The sequence below is a fragment of the Ornithodoros turicata genome, chromosome 4 (genome assembly GCF_037126465.1).
Source record: "Ornithodoros turicata isolate Travis chromosome 4, ASM3712646v1, whole genome shotgun sequence".
NCBI lineage: Eukaryota > Metazoa > Arthropoda > Arachnida > Ixodida > Argasidae > Ornithodoros > Ornithodoros turicata.
In genome coordinates, this window is record NC_088204.1 from 45,264,479 (window position 1) to 45,285,546 (window position 21,068).

The window sequence follows — 21,068 nt, forward strand, 5'->3', positions numbered from 1 at the left end:
ACACATAGCACTTGCACAGATACAACAATTGCAAAAGCCTAATTGAAAGCACCTGCTTAACCATTGGCAGAAAAAGACTATTGAAAACAGAAACTTCTTTTTTAGGTTTTTCATACTGAAAAAGTCCCAGCGTGGGCAAAAACAAGGAAAACACAAATACAACAGCTCCGCCAGTTCCTCCACCAGCTTGTCTTATCTACGCGATGCCATCTTGGGTCTTTACACCTGGCCAGAAGTCCTCCCAAGCACAAATCGTAGATCTACATTCATAAAATAATTCTGTTTGTTATCTTTTTCCCATACTCAGCTGAGGGATGCTACATAGTTCTGCTGTCTATGTACAAGATGTGCTGGATTTATGTTTGGACAAGACTCAGCCAGAGGCGGTTAACCTCAAACTGGGCAATCAGTAGAAAAATCACAGCAAAAGTAAAGCTCTAAAAATCTGCCTTTCATTTGGTAAGCTACTTCGAAGGCACAGAAAATGTTGAGTGTCTTTATGTCTATTTTCCTTTTCTCGAACATAGTGTCCATTCCATCGCACAGCTATTTTATACAAACTGACATGCTATTATAGAAACTAGGGTGGTGAGCAATACCTAACTACTTTGGCTATATAGTACTGGCTGCCATACCTAAACAAAAATTCTCTCATGAACTTGCTCACTCATGCTCAATGTGAAGAATGAGCTGAGCATGAGTGAGCAAACAGAGAGCTGAGCTGGGCATAAGTGAGCAGAAGTCACAAGTGCCAGTCTATATTTGCAACAACCATACAAAACATAAGCAAAATATGGAGTATAAACTTGTCCATCAAAGCTACAAACCACGGCCCTAGTTCAGCTCTGGACGCACACTACGATGGTGGCTCAAGTGTTTCAGAATCATAACGGCACTACGACCATGAGTGACTGTTCAGAGCAATTCACTCTAAGCAGGTTGAGTTTACACAGAGGCAGCTAAAGGTGAGGGGAGAGGGGACGGTCACCCTCTGACCCCTTAGTTTTCGCTCCGGAGGCCTTATCCCCTTGAACTTTTGCTCTGAGGGTCCCGCCACCCCACCACCCCATTTTGAAACTGTACGTGCGTCCAACACACAACTCGCTTCCAGCTCTGTTACCGCGCAGAGTGAAAGCGTACACCTGGATAGTAAAGGTGAGTGAATATTCGAATTATCGAATTCGAATCCAATATCAAACGCTCGAAGTATTCGACTCACGAATCAAATATCCGATACTCGACTTTTTCAGTGTTCAACTAATCCACGAATATGAACGACGCAACCCGAAAGTGGGCTTCACCTGATGCTTCCAAGCATGAAGTGAAGCCCGCTAAAGGAAATTGCCGTTGCTGTAGGATCAATACAGGCGGGACAGTGTTTAGTTTAAGATAATGTTATCGAAAGTTAGTTTTGTCGACATCGTCTGTGGAAGAGGCGGTGTCCCTCCTGCATGCAGTTTAGCGGTGCCGACGAGGGACTTTGATTTAATGTCTGAGAGGTTGCCTTTAAAAAGTTAGGACTCTTGAATAACGACTGCAGCCCACGAACAAAAAGGGTGTCTTAAAGACGCCCCTTATGTTTAAAATTTCAGTAGTGTATCTTCCTCAGGCTACAGCAAAGAAACTAAAGGGTGTTCATGGCAAAGCTGAGGCAGGATATCAATTCGTTTGTTTCACAAATGGCCTGTGGTTGCTCGAAACAATTACAGCCCCATCCGTATAACATGCCACTGGCTGACATAAAATTTTGAAATGAAGATGACCACTCCAGTAAGTGTAGGCTCATTTGAAAGGCTGGAAAATTAAAATTTAAGAGCATTAAAATCTAAGCATGTAAAATTAAAAAGTAGGGCGGTTTTAGCAGAAGAATTGTATTCTTCTTTTCTCTTGTGACAGTTAATGCCAGGAAAATTACACCAAAGCTGTGGGCTACAAAATGGAAACTTTTAGTGGAAAAGTCACATATTACAGATTTGCATGAACATTCGATATCGATTCGGTATTCAGAATTTTTTTCCCCTATTTGATTCGATTAGACTTTAAATATTTTGGTTTGCACACCCCTGCTGAATAGGTGCTACCGACCGAATTACCATGTGCAGACCTGCTCTGTGAAAAGTAGCGACGTGCCATCCAGTAGCCTTGCTTTGACGATACAGGAAAATGCAAATTGTGCAACTGCAAAAGATGTCGACTTGTTTTTGATGAATGCAGGGAAACATTCGAGGCTAGAAAGAAAATTCTTACCCTGCAGCGAGGAGTCTTTAAGTAGTTCACTGGTGTGCTTATTGACTCGTGTAACATATCTGCAATCTTTGGCTAAGCTATGACCAGAACACTCGGCAGAGTCATTTTAGTGCAACAATAATGACACCCTTTGTAGACGAAACCATATTGCGCTTTTGAGGAGAGCACAAAATAAATAAATAAATAAAAGATCATGCTATTACTAGTTTACTTCTATTTGTTTTACTGCACTTAATGAAAAAATCAACCAATATTTTTCAGGGTAATCAAGAACATGAGGTGGCCTTTCGAAATGTGTTACGACCTCCACAGTCATCGTATTGCATGGACGAGTCATCTCTAATAAGCACGTCAATGACTCCTCTCAGTTAGGTTAGGTTAGGTTAGGTTGGGTTGGGTTAGGGATCACCCCCCCCCCCCCCCCCCCTCTTCCGTGAAGGACTTCCAACACCCCTGATTTTACATTATGCTACCCAGTGAAAGTGCCCTCAGCTAGGTTTGGAGCCCAATCTTGGGTTACTGCACCTCACAGCCACACTACCAAGACAGGTGGAACTAAAGTTAGACAACAGGCAAAATAACTAATTTCACACACTTTTGTGGTCAATAGCAAACATGCCCCGAACTTTTACTCAGCCAATGCCATTAAACATCTTTATACGAGCGAAGTGTCTGGGTTGTTCTCCACACAAGATATAACAATAGCTTTAGAGTAAGCGATGAATAAACTAGAATGGAGCATGAGCACACAGGTCAACGGCCGAACGATCATGGTAACAAACACGTTCTACACCCCAATTTCATTCACTGCTGTGTGTGTACAACGGCCTCTATCCCCGAGTGCCAGTTTCTATGTTCTAGAAACTAAACATTCCCACCTCTTTCCTTTCCCACTAAAAGAATTTTCCCCACGCAAACAATGTTATCCCTCGAGTTCAAAAGGCACTGTAAAAAATGAGCATGTGGGCTGGACAAACCCATACTTCCTAAGATTCTTTGCAGCTATGTTGTAAAACATTGGAACCATCAACATTACACTGCTTAAAAAATCATGCAGAATCCCATAAACATGGGGTAACTGATCTTCATTCACAAGTCACCAAGGCTCTCATTTGGTTCCTCCTGGGCTTCAACAAAGGAGAGTGTGTGCAACAATATGAGAAATACCATTTGTGAGAACCCTACCCGTGCCCATTTTCGTGGTTCATCAGAGCTCAAGCTCGTGGATAGCTGCTCCTTCGTGTGGCATTAAACACTTGTTCTCTCAGTTGGAGACATCTTTCCTACACCATTATTAGGTGTTTTCTAGCAATTACCGTAATTTCACGCGTATCAGCCGCGGCTTATGCACAATTTTTTTTTCTCACGGGCGCTCTGCGGCTTATCCACCGGTGCGGCTTATCTGATGACTATTTTTTCCTGGTATTTTCCCCATACGCCGGTTTTAAGGAAATGGCTGACAGTGTCTCTGGAACAGCACTGTCCTGCTGATGCATGAACAGTGCCTAACAGGGACGGGTCCACATTCGAGTAGATTGATGTTCCTGGTGCTTTACCCCAAGCAGCTTGACAGTGATTCACGTCTCCTGGAAGACCACTGACCCATCAATCCATGAAAAACGTCCAACAAGGGCACAGTCCGATCTTGGTAGAACTCTATAGAGCTGACCTCCTTTGTTGTACACTATGCCAACCCTGGAGTATGAACCACAGGGTTTATAGCCTTCTCTACTGTCTCCGTTGTCGCACAAATCAGACGTCTCGTATTGCCCGTGGCTTATCTGCGAGTGCGGCTTATTTGCTAGAAAATTTTCAAAACGTTCCTCAAAACGCGTCCTGCGGCTCATCTGTAGTGCGGCTTATACGCGTGAAATTACGGTACACATCTTTAGCGTCATACAGCTAGCATTTTAACATATATGAAGGATGTACTTACCTATCAACAGCAAATACAATGATGAAAACTATCACTTCCAGAAGCACTAGTAAGGCACTTGGCCAACGGAACATGGAATGGGCACTGTTGTGATGCATAGCCGTCTTCAGCCATACGTAGCCTTCGTCTTTGGACTAGGAAATAAACAAACAAACAAATGTCATCTTTCAATTTGCTAGTGATATCAAATCAAATATGCTAAAGGAGCATGACAGCAATAAAGCATCATGGAACATGTAGTGTATTTCCAATGAAACAAATAAAATACAAATTCATACACTAAAGTAGATCACATAATTTTGTTCTGCATATGTTCACCATACAAGAATCATTACCAGAGAGAAAAGCATCAAGCATGATGCGTTGCACAACGATGTAAGAGGAGAAAAAACATGTTTCGGATCCCAGGATGCTAGTATTAATTTTAATCTTTCCTGCACATTTTGCTATATTTCTTCTGGGAATTTGTGTAAAATTGTGTAAAATTCTGCATAGCTTTACCTCAGTGTTCCCTAGTACACATTGGTGGAAAGTTTTGAGTGGGAAGAAACAGACAGTGCTGCAACCGAGTTCTAAGTGGTATATATACAAATTCTAAATTGGGGCATGTAAATAACCTGTACACCGGTGCCGTTCAGACTCAGTTTCAGGTTTTTTATTTTTGTGTAGAGAGCTTTTGGTTGAAGGGAGCGCGCCTCACGTTTATCCTGACCCAAGCAGAAGCTCTGTTGTACACTAATCTTTTCTTCTAGATATAAGGGCTGACTGAAGTTACACTGAGTATCCCAATGACTGATTCGCATTAGCAATTATGCACTGCATGTCTTTAAACGTTAAAGTAATATAAACATGTCAGGAAATTACACAAGAGGTAACAAAAGGGTAAGCTAGAAGTGCGGGAAGGTATAGAGCGTGGCAATGTGACGGAGACATGGACAGGGAACACAGACGAACAGCATTACCGTATGCTAATTTGTTTACACGAGAAGGTCAGTAACTTACATTTACTAACGTTGAGCTGAATCTACCATCGTGAATATCAATGTTGGACATCAGTGACGTAATTTTGAAGTTGTGACTGTTGACAAGCGTGTATTGTGTAGTTGCGTGGACACAGCTTGTGACTGCGGGTCTTGAATGGCATTGTAAGTGACACGGTTATCAGCAAGAACCACATGTTAGATATCATCGTATCTGGCAGATATTTAATGCACACTAAAGACAACAGGAGTCCCGAAATAGTATTTTTTGGTTCCCCAGATGATATGTTGCATGGTGAAGAGATGTCGATGGGCGTAAACTGTGTTCGATCATGTGTTTGAGAGGATAAGTCACAGACCCAAACACCCAAATGTTCTTCAATGTACTTCTTTTATTTATTTAGATAAACTGCTAGCACCCTGCTATGAGCCAAACCAGGAGTGGACATACATGTCTTGAGCAACAAGATGTAGAGCGTGTTGGTCTGTGCTTCTTCGCGTCTGTGACAATGTTACATGTCTTAAAAAAACGCAATTCTCAAATTCAACACTTTTTACGTAAGGTAGTTTACAATACATTGAGAGCACGCACAACGGTCTCAACAGTGCCCACATTAACAACATGTGCTGCAAATGGTTCCATTCAACAATGGTACGTGGGAAGAATGTAATGTCAAAGCAACCATTGCACGGTGAAAACTGTCTAGATTGATAATTGTGCTTTTTCATGAATGCTGGCTGATAAAAGGAAATATTTAATCTCATGCTTTCATCCTGAATTTCCTGTATATTAGTTGATAAAAAAAAGGAATTTCAATCTGCAGCTTCGCCACCTGCCTTCTACAATTGGTAACCCAGATACCTAATATAATCCTGTTATAAGACAAACAGCTTCTGTACGTATTATAAATAAACCTAAGCACTCCCTTTTGTATACTTTCTAATTTCTAATCTTTCCTTGGGTAGCATGAGTGGTTCCAGTGTGCTTCCAGGCTGGGAACCGTCCTGCCATCCCACTTGAAGTCAGGTCCCATTGTGGTATTTAAAGTGGGATGCCTGGCCCACTGTGTGTCCATCCTGGAAGCACAACCCACCAGCCCACTTGAAGCCAGGATCCATTGTTGGGATGTCTGGCTCCAGTGTTGCACCGTCCCACTTGATATTGGAAAGCACTTTGAAGTGTTGAAGTCAGTACCAGATATGAGTTATGCATGTTCCGTGGTATCTTACAATCGCATGTAGAGTTCCCCAATTTAAAACTTTCTCACTTTATTTCTAAAGTACTTTATCACAGGGCCAAGGTACTACTTTTGTTGAATACGTGCGATGTATGGTGTTTGTATTTCTATTTTTCTTTTGCTTGCTTCTTCCCGGGCATCTGGGGGTACGGCTCTTTTCAATCTTCCAGCTCTACTACTTTTTTTTCCTTTGGAAATAAAATTCAGAATAAAGAAACTGTTTCCACTGCATCACACTTCCTGCATCTGAGTTTCCCACTCAAGTGAGGTCAAGCTACCCACAAAACAGCTGTATACAATTTATTACGTGAATTTCTTGAAAATTTCTTAATGATTCATTATTAGTTTGAATATTTGCGCTCAATATATGGATGTTTCAGTAGGGGTGGGTTGAACTGAAATTCAACATGGCCCGTGAGTCACTTACTACATAATACTATATGATCATTCACAGTGCTGAATACAATAAGTGAGGCAGCCTTTGTAGAACTGTACCTTGCAATAAAGATTTTAATGGAATGATATATATGTGCACAAAATCAAGCTTCCTTTCATCACTGGTGTAATGGCCCCAGCAGCTATGTGGCTACTTTTCATGCCATTTAGCTGAGAGAACCACTGCACTGGGACCAAGACGCTCCCAATCTGACACTAATTTGAGGTCGGGGCCTAGACTGATCCCACTGAAATCCCATCCGTAAAGTGGTCCCCATTCCAGAGTGGTTCCCTACACCTACGGGGACCACCTGGGAATGGGGACCAGCATGAGATTTGTCTCAAAAACCACTCTGAACTGGTCCCACTCTAGATTTTTGCCTGTGAACATAGGTCTTATAAGCCACCAGTCCAGCAATGGACATTGCATGTTTCAGAATCCTTCTCAAAAACCTTCCTTCTCAAAGGAAAAGTTTTTAGATGCTTTCCAGCATACGCTATCAATGTGTGCTTGCCACCACAAATTGTTCGTAAACATCAGCTCCAGATGTTTGTATTGTTGAACACGGGCAATTGACACATTATTCACACAGCAATTAAAAATCAAACGATGTTTCTTCCGTGTTACCATCAATAGTATACCTTTCTTAAAGGGACTATCGCATCTGTCCCGGTCGATTCCGAAACTGTAGTGCTTTTTTATTACGCGTTCACCACTGATAATAACGCCGAAAACTCGATGCGAATTGGCAGCGTCGTTCCTGTGTAGTTTGATATAAAACTTGGCAAGAGCAGACGACGCATTCCTGGATTCCCTCTCTGGAAACGTCACGCGGACGAGGCCAATCACTGCGCGCCCTATCACATGGAGAATACCAATCACGGAGCGGCCGGAGGGACCTTGGTAGCCTTGGCAACCGACCGACAGGCGGGCGGGCGAGGCGGAATTCTAGGGGACGGCGTCTTCTCTGTTACCGGCTCGCGGAATGTTGTTTCTGGTTAACGTTGAACGTTTTCGTACAGTCAGGAGCGTAACGCCGTGTTTCACGTAACATGGTTACGTCTGTACTCACAGTGGTAAGCGAAAGTCAGCGTATTTACCGAGGACTTTTCACTTAGTATAGTGCGATGCGAACGCCAAGCAGACGATCCGAAGACAATCGTCAGCGCTGCGCTCCCATTCGTGCGCCTGGCTTACGTCATCATCCTGTTGGCTGCAGGTGGAATGCGGACCTTTAAAACTCGTTTACTTAATATGTAAGCTGTTTTCGGAAGAGAAATTTGGCAAAGTTGACTCTGAAGCGGTGAGGAACATTACCCCATCGGTATCATACATACGTTCCCGGATGCGATAGTCCCTTTAAGGCTCATATTCATTTGCTATGATGCACCCCAATCATAAATATGATTCAGACAATCGTTAAGTTTAATGTGATCATCTCTGCTCTGGTGAAGTAAATTGCACAGTCATCAGCTGGCAAGTTCATAACTGACAAGTTCATAGCTATGTCATTCATAAAAATAAAAATAAAAACAGTGAAGGACCCAATACCTGCCCTTGAAGTACACCCAGCTCGACAGGTGATATACTTTACTTACTAGGTTACTTGGTTTAATTACTATGTCATTTACAAGATGATACTTTGTAGTGAAGTTGGTCGGATCGCAAATTTTTTTTTACAAAATCAGTGGTTCATGGTTAGGGTTTCAACACATTGAGACTGCAGGATTATGTCACTATGTGCATTTCTTCACAGTATGCATGCCACTATACAGAGGTTCTACCACGTACCAGATGAGTACCCATTCATGGGAATGTAGTTTTCTCATACTAAGGTAATCTCTTATCCAGACCAGTGTCTTATCATTTTGCAGCACAAACTCCAGCTTACACAATAATTCTGTGTGGGACACCCGGTCAAATATTTTTGAAAAGACCAAAAATATGACATTCACTTGCGCATTTTGATTTATAACAATGATTCAAAACTGGGGTTCTGAGCCTTGAGCATCTGCGAATACCACAGTGATAGTACTGCAAATTATGATACTATACCAAGGCTCACTCTCAGCCAGCCTTGGTATAGTATTGTGACTTGTGTGAATTTGCGACTTGCGCGACACTGCCTGACCTACCTCATACAACACAGTTGTGTCTATCACTGTGTCGTAGTAGGTTCCTCAAAGTTGTGTTTATATGATCAAATGTTGTTTTAAATAATATAAGTAGAGAACCACTGATTTATAACATTATCCAGGTTATGTACGGTATCCATCATGTCTATCACTTCCATTGTGTCTATCACTGTGTCGTAGTAGGTTCCTCAAAGTTGTGCTTATATGATCAAATGTTGTTTTAAATAATATAAGTAGAGAACCACTGATTTATAACATTATCCAGGTTATGTACGGTATCCACTAATTGCATAACTGTTGACTGCGATGAAAGATGAAAGTCACTGAAAAGGTTAGCCAGCTGTAGGACTCGAACCCACATCTTCTGGATTACCCTGACATGACTGCCCTTTCCAAAATCTGTGGTGATACTGGTAGAAAGTGGTCAAGCTGCGAAGACATAAGCTTAAATATTACAATTTCAAAAATTTTGCTACAGATGCACATTAGTGATACTGGTCGGTAGTTGGACAGGTCAGTTATAATCCCTACATGGGGATTACTTTGGCAATTTTCAACTGATGCACAACAATGCCACTGGACAGTGGTTTATTAAAAAATTAAGGCAAGAATCATTGTGCAGATTGTCACTGAAATGAGATAGCATTTATAAGCTCATCATGAGCGTTCTCCGATGACGGACAGTAGAGGCCTGTGGAGACTGAAGTAGCTAATGTTCTTGGGAACCACTAGCCTGTCTATGCCCCCTGATGAAGACAGTCTATAACACCTCCCGTACGTGTTGGGGGAATTTTATCATCACCGGCTATATGCGAATCGAAAACATCCTTCATAAAGTCTGCGAACAAGTTGTTCTGGGGCTTCTTAATGTCTATATTGAAGTCTCTCATGGCAATCAAGGTCATGCTGCGTTCCTTCAAGTTTTCTACAAAGGTATTGCTTGGTGAGTAATCAAAGAGTTTGGCCAGAAGGAACTTCTTGATCTGTCTTTAGAGACACCGGTGCACGGAGTATGAAGACTAGGAGATGACACTGGCCATAGAAGCAAGCACCGGCGCGCGACCAGAGAGTGTCACGTTGGGAGAGAGAAAAAGGCAGTTGCTGACTTTACGCGACAGATGGCACGGCGGCACTGTCTTCCATTTTGCGCTTTTACATGGAAGGCTATGGGGAAAGCAGTGCTTTTCGCGAGTCGTACGGCAGCCTCTACGAACAAAGGCAAACTGATGAACGTGAATGATGTTTGTCTTGGCAATAAAGGTCGTGCTTGTCAACTACATAGCGCTTCCTGTTTAGCGAAAACAACGGAAAACAATTTCATTCTCTTGCCTCACGGTTCTGTTGAGCAGACGACAGGAGCACGATGATCGAGTAAGCGTTTCATCTTCTTCTTTTCTAGCGTTTAATTCACGTGCTTTCACGTGTTTTAGTCACGCCGCCAGACAAGGGACAGTATCACGTGACCGCATGCTTCGGAAATTATGCGTCCTCGTGCAACAGATGGCACTGCGGGCCGGGCCGCGGAGCGCGCGCTCCTTGTACATTCTCTGGTCGCGGGAGAGAGTGAAGTTTCATCTCCTAGTCTTCTTACTCCGTGCACCGGTGTAATGTATACCAGCACAATGAATGTGGGGGCATTCTTGTAGTCCACTTCTATGACACATATGTCACCAACTTAGTCTGCAGTGGGTAGGGCATGTTCTACCTTGTCAACTTTGAGAGTGACTCTCTCGATTGCTAAGGAGGGATGGACGAACTGTCAGGCACAAGATAGAAGAAGGAGCACAACGAAGGGACTTGAGTACCAAGGGAGGAGAGAACAACTTGGCAGCAATAAAAAGGAAAAAAAGATAGACGAATAAAAGTAGCGGTTAACGTTTTGAGCACTTGCTCTTCATCGGAACTGAGGAAAAATGAAATGCAGAAGGCAAGAGTGGCAAGCATGCCGCTCAGCCATCATGCTTCATGCACGGGATGGTACCACTTTGGTCAACGCCATGGGAGAGATGGCTATGGATAGCTGTCCATAGCCGTCTCCCTATCTATGTTTTATCTTGTTTGTCTTAAACTTGAGACCACTAAGGTTGTGGCTACACGACACGTGCTGAATGGAATGCATGTGTGACACACTTTGAGTAAAGTTAAAAACCAAAAAGAAGTCTATTGTTTAAGCCTCTAGGATGAACGGTGTGGGATAATGGATGAGGCCTCTTCCCGTTTACGTGCGGAAGCAGGAGAAAAGCCAGAGCAAAGAACGACCACACGCAGGTTATTAATGGTGCAATTGGGGCTGGAAAAATGGTAGGAAACCAGGGTAATTTGTTGGTTGCTGATACCAGAAGTAATATGCAGATGATTCTTGGGGCAGGCCAAATAAAAAATGCAGTAGACCAAGTTGGCTGTTTTACAAGTGTGATAGCCTGCCGTATGTATATAACGGTCATTAGGGCTGAGAAACGAAGATAAAACCTGAGACACTGAACAGAAAAAGACAACACGATACGTTCTCAAACAGAGCAACCCATTTAATGACAGCCTACACTCCCTATAACCTCCTGATGGGTGGGAAGGGGGAAACAGAGGGAACACTAACGCAATTGCCTCGTGACTTAATCTCTTTGTACTCAGCTAAGAGTCGCCCAAACGGGCCACGCACCTTTTTCAAAATACTGGTCTCTTGGAAAAGCGGGAAACAATTGTGACATTCTTTCAAGTGTTCTTATCTTATTGAGCCTTCCATGTCCCGACATCCCATTTCATTTTCTCTTGTTCAACATCACTTTCCGTAGCCCGCATGGGAGTTAACTTGAACGTCATTACAGCCTGCGGAAACCGTGGATGTGCTTAGTATAAATAACGGCAGATGGTGTTTTGGTCATCCAATTACATTTAGAGGGATGACCCTCATTATGAAGGCACTGTTTTCAGCTAGGCACTGCCAGGGTGGCTCTCGTCCTGCTTCGCTGGCTGGAGCGGTTTTCAAGTTAACTGTGATGTTAGCCGTACAAGTTGAAGACATGAAGTCAATGCGAATGGCCAACACATCAATGTGTGTGGAACACAATGTTCCACCCCAAAAGGCAACACTATGGGTGCCTTGCTTTTTAAGGATTATTAGCACAAGGCATGAGGCTGCATCAGTTTTATTAAAGTGAGAGTTTTACGAGGCCAACCACCATGTTGGTCCGTTTGTGTCTACAACATCACATGCCACCACCGTGTGATATGAAACTGTACAGGCTAGCTTAGCAGCTAGGTTATCTGAAGCTTAGTTACGATTTAGGTATGTGGGATGATGGGATATGGGATAAATCAACACCAAGTACTAATGCGGGCCCAAAACACAGAGAAATGACTCTTGGTTCAGGGTATTGAGAATATTTGCACATTACTTGTTTAGTTTTAGAAGCTTGAGTTTATGAAATTGAGGGCATTTCACTTTCGTACAAACTGCACTTTACTGTTACTACCAAAATTTAGTTGCCTCAGGTTAGATTTCGTGCAGATCTTGTCTCTTCCTATACACAACAGATTTCAACACTTGTAGACTTGCATGTCTTGTTCCAAAGAACTTGAATGTTCCTCTGTTAAACAATTTTCTCTCAGATACTCTTTGATGGAACATTCATTATCACAGCACAGTACTGTTCCCACTTTCAAAAGTGGAAAGTTCAGCAATCTGGTGAAGGAAGGTTGAGGCAAAAGCCGCAGTTCGGGAGCTATTTTCGATAGGCAACAGAGACTCGTTAGGAATATCAGCGGCTCTCAATCTGAACCGGTTATTAAATAGACAAAATAAACTGATAACGGTTGCACAGCACATCTGTGTTGGCAACAATAAGGATGGCTACAGATGCAGAATTTAATCTGCTTTTGCGTGCTCTAGTGCACTGGCTTGAGCAGAGGACTTTCAGAAATGACTTGGGACTGTGGGAACTCTGGTACATTTTCTTTCAGTTCTCAAGCGAAAGATACATACTCTAAGTGTCCTACTTGCTGGTTGAGAACAACTGTGTCAATCTTCAGAGACAAGTTAAAAGCCTCAGGCCAACACCACCCACAAATCTCAAGTCCTCCGTCATTGGCACGTGTGGTCACATTACCCTCCTCGTAGCACACTGATCATGTTTCGAAATGAAGTGTTGCTGACGACGTACCTGGAGGAGAAGTGCGTGTTTATTTTTAAAAAATGCATTAGATACTCGCGGAGAAAAAACTTGTGACTTAGCTTCCACATATCCAATTATACGCCACATTCTCGGAAGCCCAACAGTCAATCCACGGACTACATCCTTGGCTCGCGGAGATAGACGCCTGTGGTTGCAGTTCTTATGTTGTCTGTTGTCTTATGTTGTTTCGAGAGCAAAGGGGAGCTTATGAGGAGGACTCAGCCCACGACCCTTCTGCAAGTTTCAACAGCCATGGCAATGACGGCAACTGCAAACTGCTGCGTTGTTCAGCCAATGGGCGACTTACCCACAAGCCGATGTCATGTGTGACGTTGCATGAGAGTAAAGTGCATGTTTCTTCGTCTGCTATTATGGCACATTTCGACAAATTCATCGAAAATGATTTAGATATCCTGAAGGAACTTTGACGGTTGTATGTAGAGCGTCGAACCGAACCGGAACCGAAACCAAAAACCGGAATTAACAGTTATTTTTAGCTGGAACTGAACAGCAATTACTACGCCATCTTGGAGTTGAACCGGTACCGAACAAATCCAAAAACTTCGGTTACCAGTTCAGTTCGGGTTGGTGTGTGCCACCTGTTATCTATCCCATCATCTGATGGTGACATGCGTTTTATGTGACAAAAGCTCCCGTGGCGTAGTGGTAAGGATGATCGCTTTCCACGTCAACACTGGGAGGTGAGACTGGTTCGAATCCCTGTCACCGGCTGTGCTGTCTGAGGTTTTTCCTTGGGTTTTCCGAAGACGTTTCAGACAATGTCGACACAGTTCCCCCTGAAGTCGGCCCAGGATGCATACTAACCCCCCTGTCCCCCACTCCTTCCTGCTGTCCTCTCTCAATCTGTCCACGTCTGTATGCCTCTCATAACCACAGTTGCTTCGCGGCGCTAGCACAGAATTTAAAAAAAAAGCTTTATGTGACATAATACTCGAGATCTGGAGGTCCATTCGGTAGCGCAGGACATACAAGACCAAGACATATAAGACCAAGGGTGAAGGAAGCTGTCCTCTCGCCGCCGCTTATAGCTCAGCCGCTTATAGCTGTCACAGCAGTTCAGTCCTTCCATTTGAAACTTGGAAGTGCCCCGGCGCTGACAGCGGCGGCTGTGGCGTACTTCTATAGTGTCGATTTTATTTTATTTTTATTTTTATTTATTTATGACAATACCTCACGTGCCCTCGGGGGGCGTTGTGTGAGGGGGAGGTTACATCAGCAAGTATATGATACAGAACACAAGCAATTGAACACTTTGCAAAAAACAAAACAAAAAAAAAACACTTATGTGAAGACGTTATGAAAACATATGCGATGATAGGGAAATTAGACACCAAAACTGGCAGCTAGCTGGCTGCGAAAAACTGAAGAGTCGGAGTTAGATACGATAGACTGGTGAAGGTCGTTCCAAGCACTGATGGTTTTGGGGAAGAAAGAAAATTGGAAATGAGATGTACGACATGGAATGTGGTCGATTTTATGGGCATGATCGATCCTAGAGGAGATGTAGATTTTAGAAGTGTAGATGCTGGCTGAAGTTGTGCAAGTCTGCCAGAACGCAGACGCAAAGAAGGCAAAAGAAAGCACACGGAAGTGAATGCAAATTTTGGTAAGGGAAGTCTTTCCAACTCTATATATGTAGGGTTCCGAGTTTTTGGAGTTTATTTCTGGGCGCTACCGGAGGATGCTTTTCGGAGTCTATTGTTTAAAAAAAAAAACAGAGTTCTTCGGAGTGAGCTGAGAAAACTTGATGACGCATGCAAGTTGTGCAGCGAAAATGCAGTTCTCACATTTATTGCTTCAACACTAAAGAGATACAAGCTTGACAATAGATTTCGTGCGACACACACTGAGGTGTTCCGTAATTCCAAATGCTCCCTTTCCTTGTGCAGCGCTCACTGTTATCGGCCAGTACTTACATACGACAACCTCTGCATCGCGAACGCAGGACGATGTGAACTCTTCGAAATCAGGGTACTCATTGACCTAGTCGCAGGGCAGCTTTCGCTTGTGTGAGTCCCATCTTGTCGTCAGCACTGCAACTAGTTTCCCTTTCAAAAAGACCACTCAGTATGACTTGTGTTCGATGCTTATTTTAGTGCTTAGGTCACGTGTAGGGCAAGAAAATCGGGAAACAGATTGGGGGAAGACCCGGGTGGTGAATCCTCAAGTGGTCCAGATGACCACCGAATTAAACATTACGTCACGAATACCATTATTATGTTGCGGTTGGGCTCCATTCGAGGTCAGAAGAAACCCAGTATACATCAGGAGGCCAAGAACGCGGTTATCAGCGAAAACATGTGCCAAGCGGAGGTTTTCGGATTAATACGAATTGCTTAAAATTTTACCGAAGTATGTTTTGGGGATTTTTTCAGATAAATCAGAAAACCCAGAACCCTATATATATATTAGTGCATCAACCTAGTGACGCCCAAGAAGGCAAGTCTTAAGACTTCGATGGGGCATTGGAAGTTTGAGCAACAGTGACTAGTTCATCTGCCATATGAAGACGCTGCATAAAAAATAAGTTCCACTTCCAGATGACGTGTTACCGCTACAATCTAGGCATATAGTTTTTTTTCTTTTTTCACAATTTAAATCATGTCCTGGGGGTGGGGGGGTGACGTGGGAATTTCAGCGGTCTGCCTGTCTAGATTGGCGCCACGTTGCTTGGTGAAGGGATGAAAGGAGGCCCTGTTGGTTCAAAAACGGAAATAAATGCATAAAAAATGTAACTAAGAGACCTTGTACCATTTTTAGTGGCTCCATATAGTTTTGTAGCATACTAGAACCTCGACATAGTTCCAAACCGGTTTACAGCCTCTGAACTGGTTAATCGAAGAGATCTATCTGCACTCCGGAGCTGAGCCGGAACAGAACCTTTATGGCCGAACCCGAAGCAAACCAAAAAACGTTTCAGTTTGACGCTCTGGTTGCGCATGTCTGCAATACTCATGAATATAGTCTTGGGTAAGTTTTAGAATCACCCCGGCTGTACAAGACTGTCCTTTTCAGAGTACGAAGGAATTCCTTCTCCGGAAAAACAAGGAAACATCACTCCCTAAGAACCAAGGAGGGCGTGGCCTGGAGAAAATGAATGCTGTGGCCGTGTGAGCGTGTCAAAGAGTTACGGGACATCTGTACGGCTCCTTTCTCCTCTCAGCACTGCCCTCTCACTCCTCGGCTTAGGGAGTGACATCACACCACCGGAACCTCTGCAGCTGCGGAAGCAGCGCTGATCTTTAAAAGGTGTTCTTTTATGACACTTTTCGGACAAGAAAAATAGCCAAATACAGGTTTCGCCAAGATAAACTTCGGGGTTTGTAACGACGATAAAACAAATAAAAACAGTGTCAGGAAGCTAAAGTAGACGTTGATATTGCCACTTGGTCCATTCCTCTGCAGATAAATCGTGAAAATCCAAAAACCGCCGCTGCCTAACATTTCCAATCGGCTATACCTCTGTTTCAGCTCCTTCCATCAGATGATGGAATGGTCGAATGCGGCATTGCAGATGACATCGAAACCAAGTGAACAAGTGGAGCTGGGTGCATAGTCGTATTCTGCAACGCCGCGTTCGACCGTGTCGCCGTCTGATGGAAAGGAGCCGAAACACAGGTATAGCCGGTTAGAAATGTTAGGCAGCAGCATTTTTTTAAATTTTCATAATTTATCCACAGAGAAACGAACCAAGTGCCAATATTGACATAAAATTTGGGGGCATAATACGTTCTCTAACATCTACTTTAGCTTCTCGCCACTGTTTTTATTTAGTTTTATCTTTGTTGCAAACCCCGAAGTTTATCTTGGCGAACCCTATAGATTGTCAGCTAATGCTGAACGTTGTGGTACTTATTTTATAGATGGGTTTCCGGATGCAGCCATTCCTTTAAAGGAGTAGAGAGGGTCATCCAAAAAAATTTCAGATTAAGATGTCTGATGATACTGTGTGTGTCATTTTACCGCATAGCGTGAAAGGTTTTGATGTGTGCAATTTGTTTCCCAGAAAAAAACTCACGTAAACAAGCCTCCACACGTTCACCCTTAACTCGCCACTCTGGGTATAACGAGGAGGAGAAGGTATGATGCCACATCACCGATGACGTTACAAGGGAACTCATTCTGGTTTGCCGGTCAGTGGGGGCCAGTGCCTTGTCCCTTTGCCGCCGTAGTTTTACCAGAGAGCTGGGGATAGAAGGAGCGGATGAATCATGACCAAGCCACAAGCAGGGCTTTTTCAGAACCCTGAACGGCCGAGTAGCAGACGTTTCTCTGGACCAATCAGCGAGCGTACACCCTGTAGCGTCAGCGCGAGGTCCCAGGCAGATCTCAGGTTGGTACTGCTCTCCACCGCTGTTGCGCACGGTCGCTTTTTGCGGAGCACTTTCAATTCAAGTTCTGCGATAATTATGACTCTGTGGTGTGAATTACCTCTCATTGTGCATCTTACTGGCCTACTTAATGGTTTTATAGGAAGAAAGCAGGGCGTTAAAAATGACTTCTGTGCTACATTAAACAAGTTAGAGAATTCGGTGCTTGGATGCGACATTTCCTAGTACACTTGTGTATAATACTCACGTAAAAAACAGCCAACAAGCAACGAGCATGGGCACACAGCCCCCGGTCTTCAACAACTCCTATCTACTATTGCAGCACATCACTACAAAGTCCAGAGTAGCGACTTTGTTCTGAAACTTTCACGACTATGTTTCTATGACATCAACAGAATCTCAGTTTCAGGTTATCCATTCTAAGTAGCTTTGATAGCGCTTCAGGTACATGCTACTGTCCTCAATTGTGGTTTTGCACACTTGGTTTTGAGCACTGTCAAAACGACTGAGGACGGCACTCCGGAATTTTCCCAACATTCGTACAAGCAGGCCTAGGTGTACTGTCGTGGCCACTGTTAGCCAATCTCCTATTTCTGCAGCCTCGCTCCAATAAGCGCTCGACTATCGGGGGAACGGTGAAAGCAGCACTGGACCGGCTGATCATTTGCCGGCCGGTCATTTTGGGGATGGCCAGGTGCCGGCATGGTCTCGCTTGTTGACAACACGTGTGAAAAAACAGCTGAAGCGCAATGAAACGTTGTTTACCTGAGACTTGCCTGAATGATTTTTTTGGGCTTTTTTCATTGTGCTTGGGTCATTGTTCTTACAGGTGTTATCAATAAACGATATCATACCCCTACCGACCACCCCCAAAGTGCAATCAACCAGTCCATTGCTATTTCCGCTGTTCTCCGGTAGTCGGGCGCTTATCCGAGCGAGGCCACGAAAAAGGGGGATTGGTTAAGAGTGGTCGCGACAGTACATGGTCAAACGCATCTACACCCTTTCCAAAATGTTCCTTGTATTGCAGGAGTTGTCGCATGCCTTGCATAGCCTTAGCTTCACCTGCTTAGCCATCGATTAGATTCTGAAGGCTAACAAATTCTGAAATGCTGTTACCTTGAATGTGTCCAATTCCACTTCAAGGCACTGGTGCAGACGACGAAGTGCTTCTTTTGTACTGAGCCCATTGATTTCCATTGCCATACTTCTTGCTTCAACACATTCTGCAAAATTACAATTTGAAATACATTTCTGTGTCTCGGTCCTTTATAACAACAAAAGTTACTAACATACTGATGTTTCTGCAAAGGCAGCGAGTGCTATTACTTTATACATCACAAGTAACATTCGCAAACGTGCAAACCCCCGACCCCCTACCAATTTTTTTTCTGGAGGTGGACATTGTGCACTGTGTGGGTGTCCAGAGGTTCCTATTATGACATCTGAGTATAATCATTACGACATATGGCTACATAGTGCACTATTTTGACAAGCGACCTTGCAGTTCCAGCAGTGCTAGAGCGCTGCACGAAGCTAACTTGAACTGGACAAACTACACGTGGGATTGAAGCCTCAGCAGTTCCTTTCCGTCATTTTGCGTAACTCTTTTTACTCGATGTTGTTGGAAACGACATATCGGTGATTCACCAGGTTTGCTTTTGTTAATTATGAAGCCCGAAAAGTTAGCCAAGACGGCTCCGGCTGCCCCGTACTACATGTAACAATAAAATCGCATATCACAGCACAACTCAGTGTGCCTAAGTGGTCTGTATAACACCAGTTTTCCCACGGGAAATCAGCGTACAACACCCACCAGCAGCATATTATCGAACGTTGTGGCACATTTCTCATTGAACAGCGACGGTCTTGCACCACACTCTATTCGGGATCCTCCTCCTCACACTGGCGGAACAACAACGTCGATGCAAGGTAAATATTTGCACAGCACCATTGCCCGTGCACATAATATACAAACAATACAAACACCAAGTTGGTCAACCGCTATTGAGCACGGCTATAGTCAATTTCGGCTACTTCACATGCGCAAAGCTAACACCGACACAACAGCCGGATGGATGGATCGAATGGATGCAGAATGGATGGATTGTTGGGGCACCCCTGGTGGGCGTCTTTGAAACGGCTGCTCTGCGTCTGCTGCTCCTGCCGCATAGCCGGCGAATGACAGCGCGAAGTTTTGAAAGCCTTTAGTGCCTCGAGTAATGAAAGTCGAAATAGAAAGGCAATGGGGAAAAAGAGTGGCCAATTATATGAACTGATGCGACCAATGTCGTCGTTGGATGTATGTTGACGAAACGGATTTCGGCACGTTTGACGAAGCTCGCTCTCAGGACCCCTTCCAATGCAAAATCAGCGCGAAATTTGAAAGTATTGAAGGCACCATAAAAGCAAATGTGGATAAATCCGACAACGAGAAAAAGGCTTTTAAAGAAAATACGTACTCGCCGAACAGGACAGTAAACAGCAGAAGATTATTGAAACCTTGACCGCAAAGATCAATACAGAGCAGAACGATTCATCTCTCCATCGTACTCTCGAGACGTCAGTGTAACAACCTCAACATCCCTCTTCTATGCAACAGACGACGGATCTCCAGGGTGTGCCTCCTGCATAAAGTCTGCTATCATATATCCTACCCTTCCTGACAACATGATACCCAGTCGAAAAAAGAAAAAGAAAAAAGAATTGGTCCAGTTGGAATTTCTAACTGGTACGAATGGGACGACCCAACAGGTCCCATGTCAAAACCTGTTGGATATCGTTCAGTTCCAATTGGACTGTCCAGTTGGTAGTTGAGCACCAATTGGAAGGTCCATTTGGTTTCATGCACTCCAACTGGACACTCAGTTGGGTCAATTGGTCGTTCTGATAGGGAACTCCAGTTCCATTTCGTCCAATTAGCAGACAATTAGCAACTGTTGGCCCAATTGGCAACTGATTCCAATGTAGAGTTGTAAAGTAAGTGATGTGTGACTCAGTATTTTCAATACAATTAGGCAGTGCATGTGTACCTAAACTATATTAATGCTTTCAATAAGCAACAGTAATTTATATTAACAGAATTATATTTTAAGGATTAGTTCGTCCTCCGAAGAGCGAGATTCTCCGGAATAAATAGCAGAAAATGCGTAAATTAGGTTTCATAGCCACAGCTAGATAGAATCTAAAATGATAGCGGCAAAGAAAGTTCGTGGTTCTACATCGCAGTAAAGCTTTCGCGGTCTTCACTTCAGTTTGAAACCGAAACTTCGATGCTCTCATCGTCATGTATGACGCAACGCATCGGCGTCGCGTCACCAGCGTCCTGTTTGAACAAGTTTCCGTTGGCGTCGATCGCGTCGAGATTGTGCAGCTCTGTGAATGAAGCGTTTCGTCTGGTTTTTCAAACCGTGAACGTGAACATTAAGAACGTGAACATTATCTGTGTCGTGAGCTGCTGTGTTATGCTATGCGTAGAATTTTCTCTTCGCACCCGTGCACCAGCTCAGTAATAAGAAAGGACAAGTGGCACGTGTATGACAGTTGTGAATTTCCTGAACTCTCAAATCCGAACT

General features: G+C 43.7%; 1 protein-coding gene across 3 annotated transcripts in view; it reads right to left on the reverse strand.

Moving 5' to 3' along the window:
* Positions 1 to 19,576, reverse strand: part of LOC135391477 (transmembrane protein 94-like) — a 587,105-nt gene extending 567,529 nt beyond the window's left edge. For 2 of the 3 annotated variants that reach the window (XM_064621741.1, XM_064621742.1), the window contains exons 1-3: positions 19,310 to 19,576; positions 18,613 to 18,719; positions 4,184 to 4,317 (exon numbers count right to left, since the gene is read on the reverse strand). In XM_064621741.1, the coding sequence (XP_064477811.1) occupies positions 4,184 to 4,317; positions 18,613 to 18,699 (221 nt within the window). In that variant the 5' untranslated portion in view covers positions 18,700 to 18,719; positions 19,310 to 19,576. The remainder of the gene's footprint in view (positions 1 to 4,183; positions 4,318 to 18,612; positions 18,720 to 19,309) is intronic. The other variant, XM_064621740.1, reaches the window with a different exon arrangement.
* Positions 19,577 to 21,068: the final 1,492 nt, after the last annotated feature.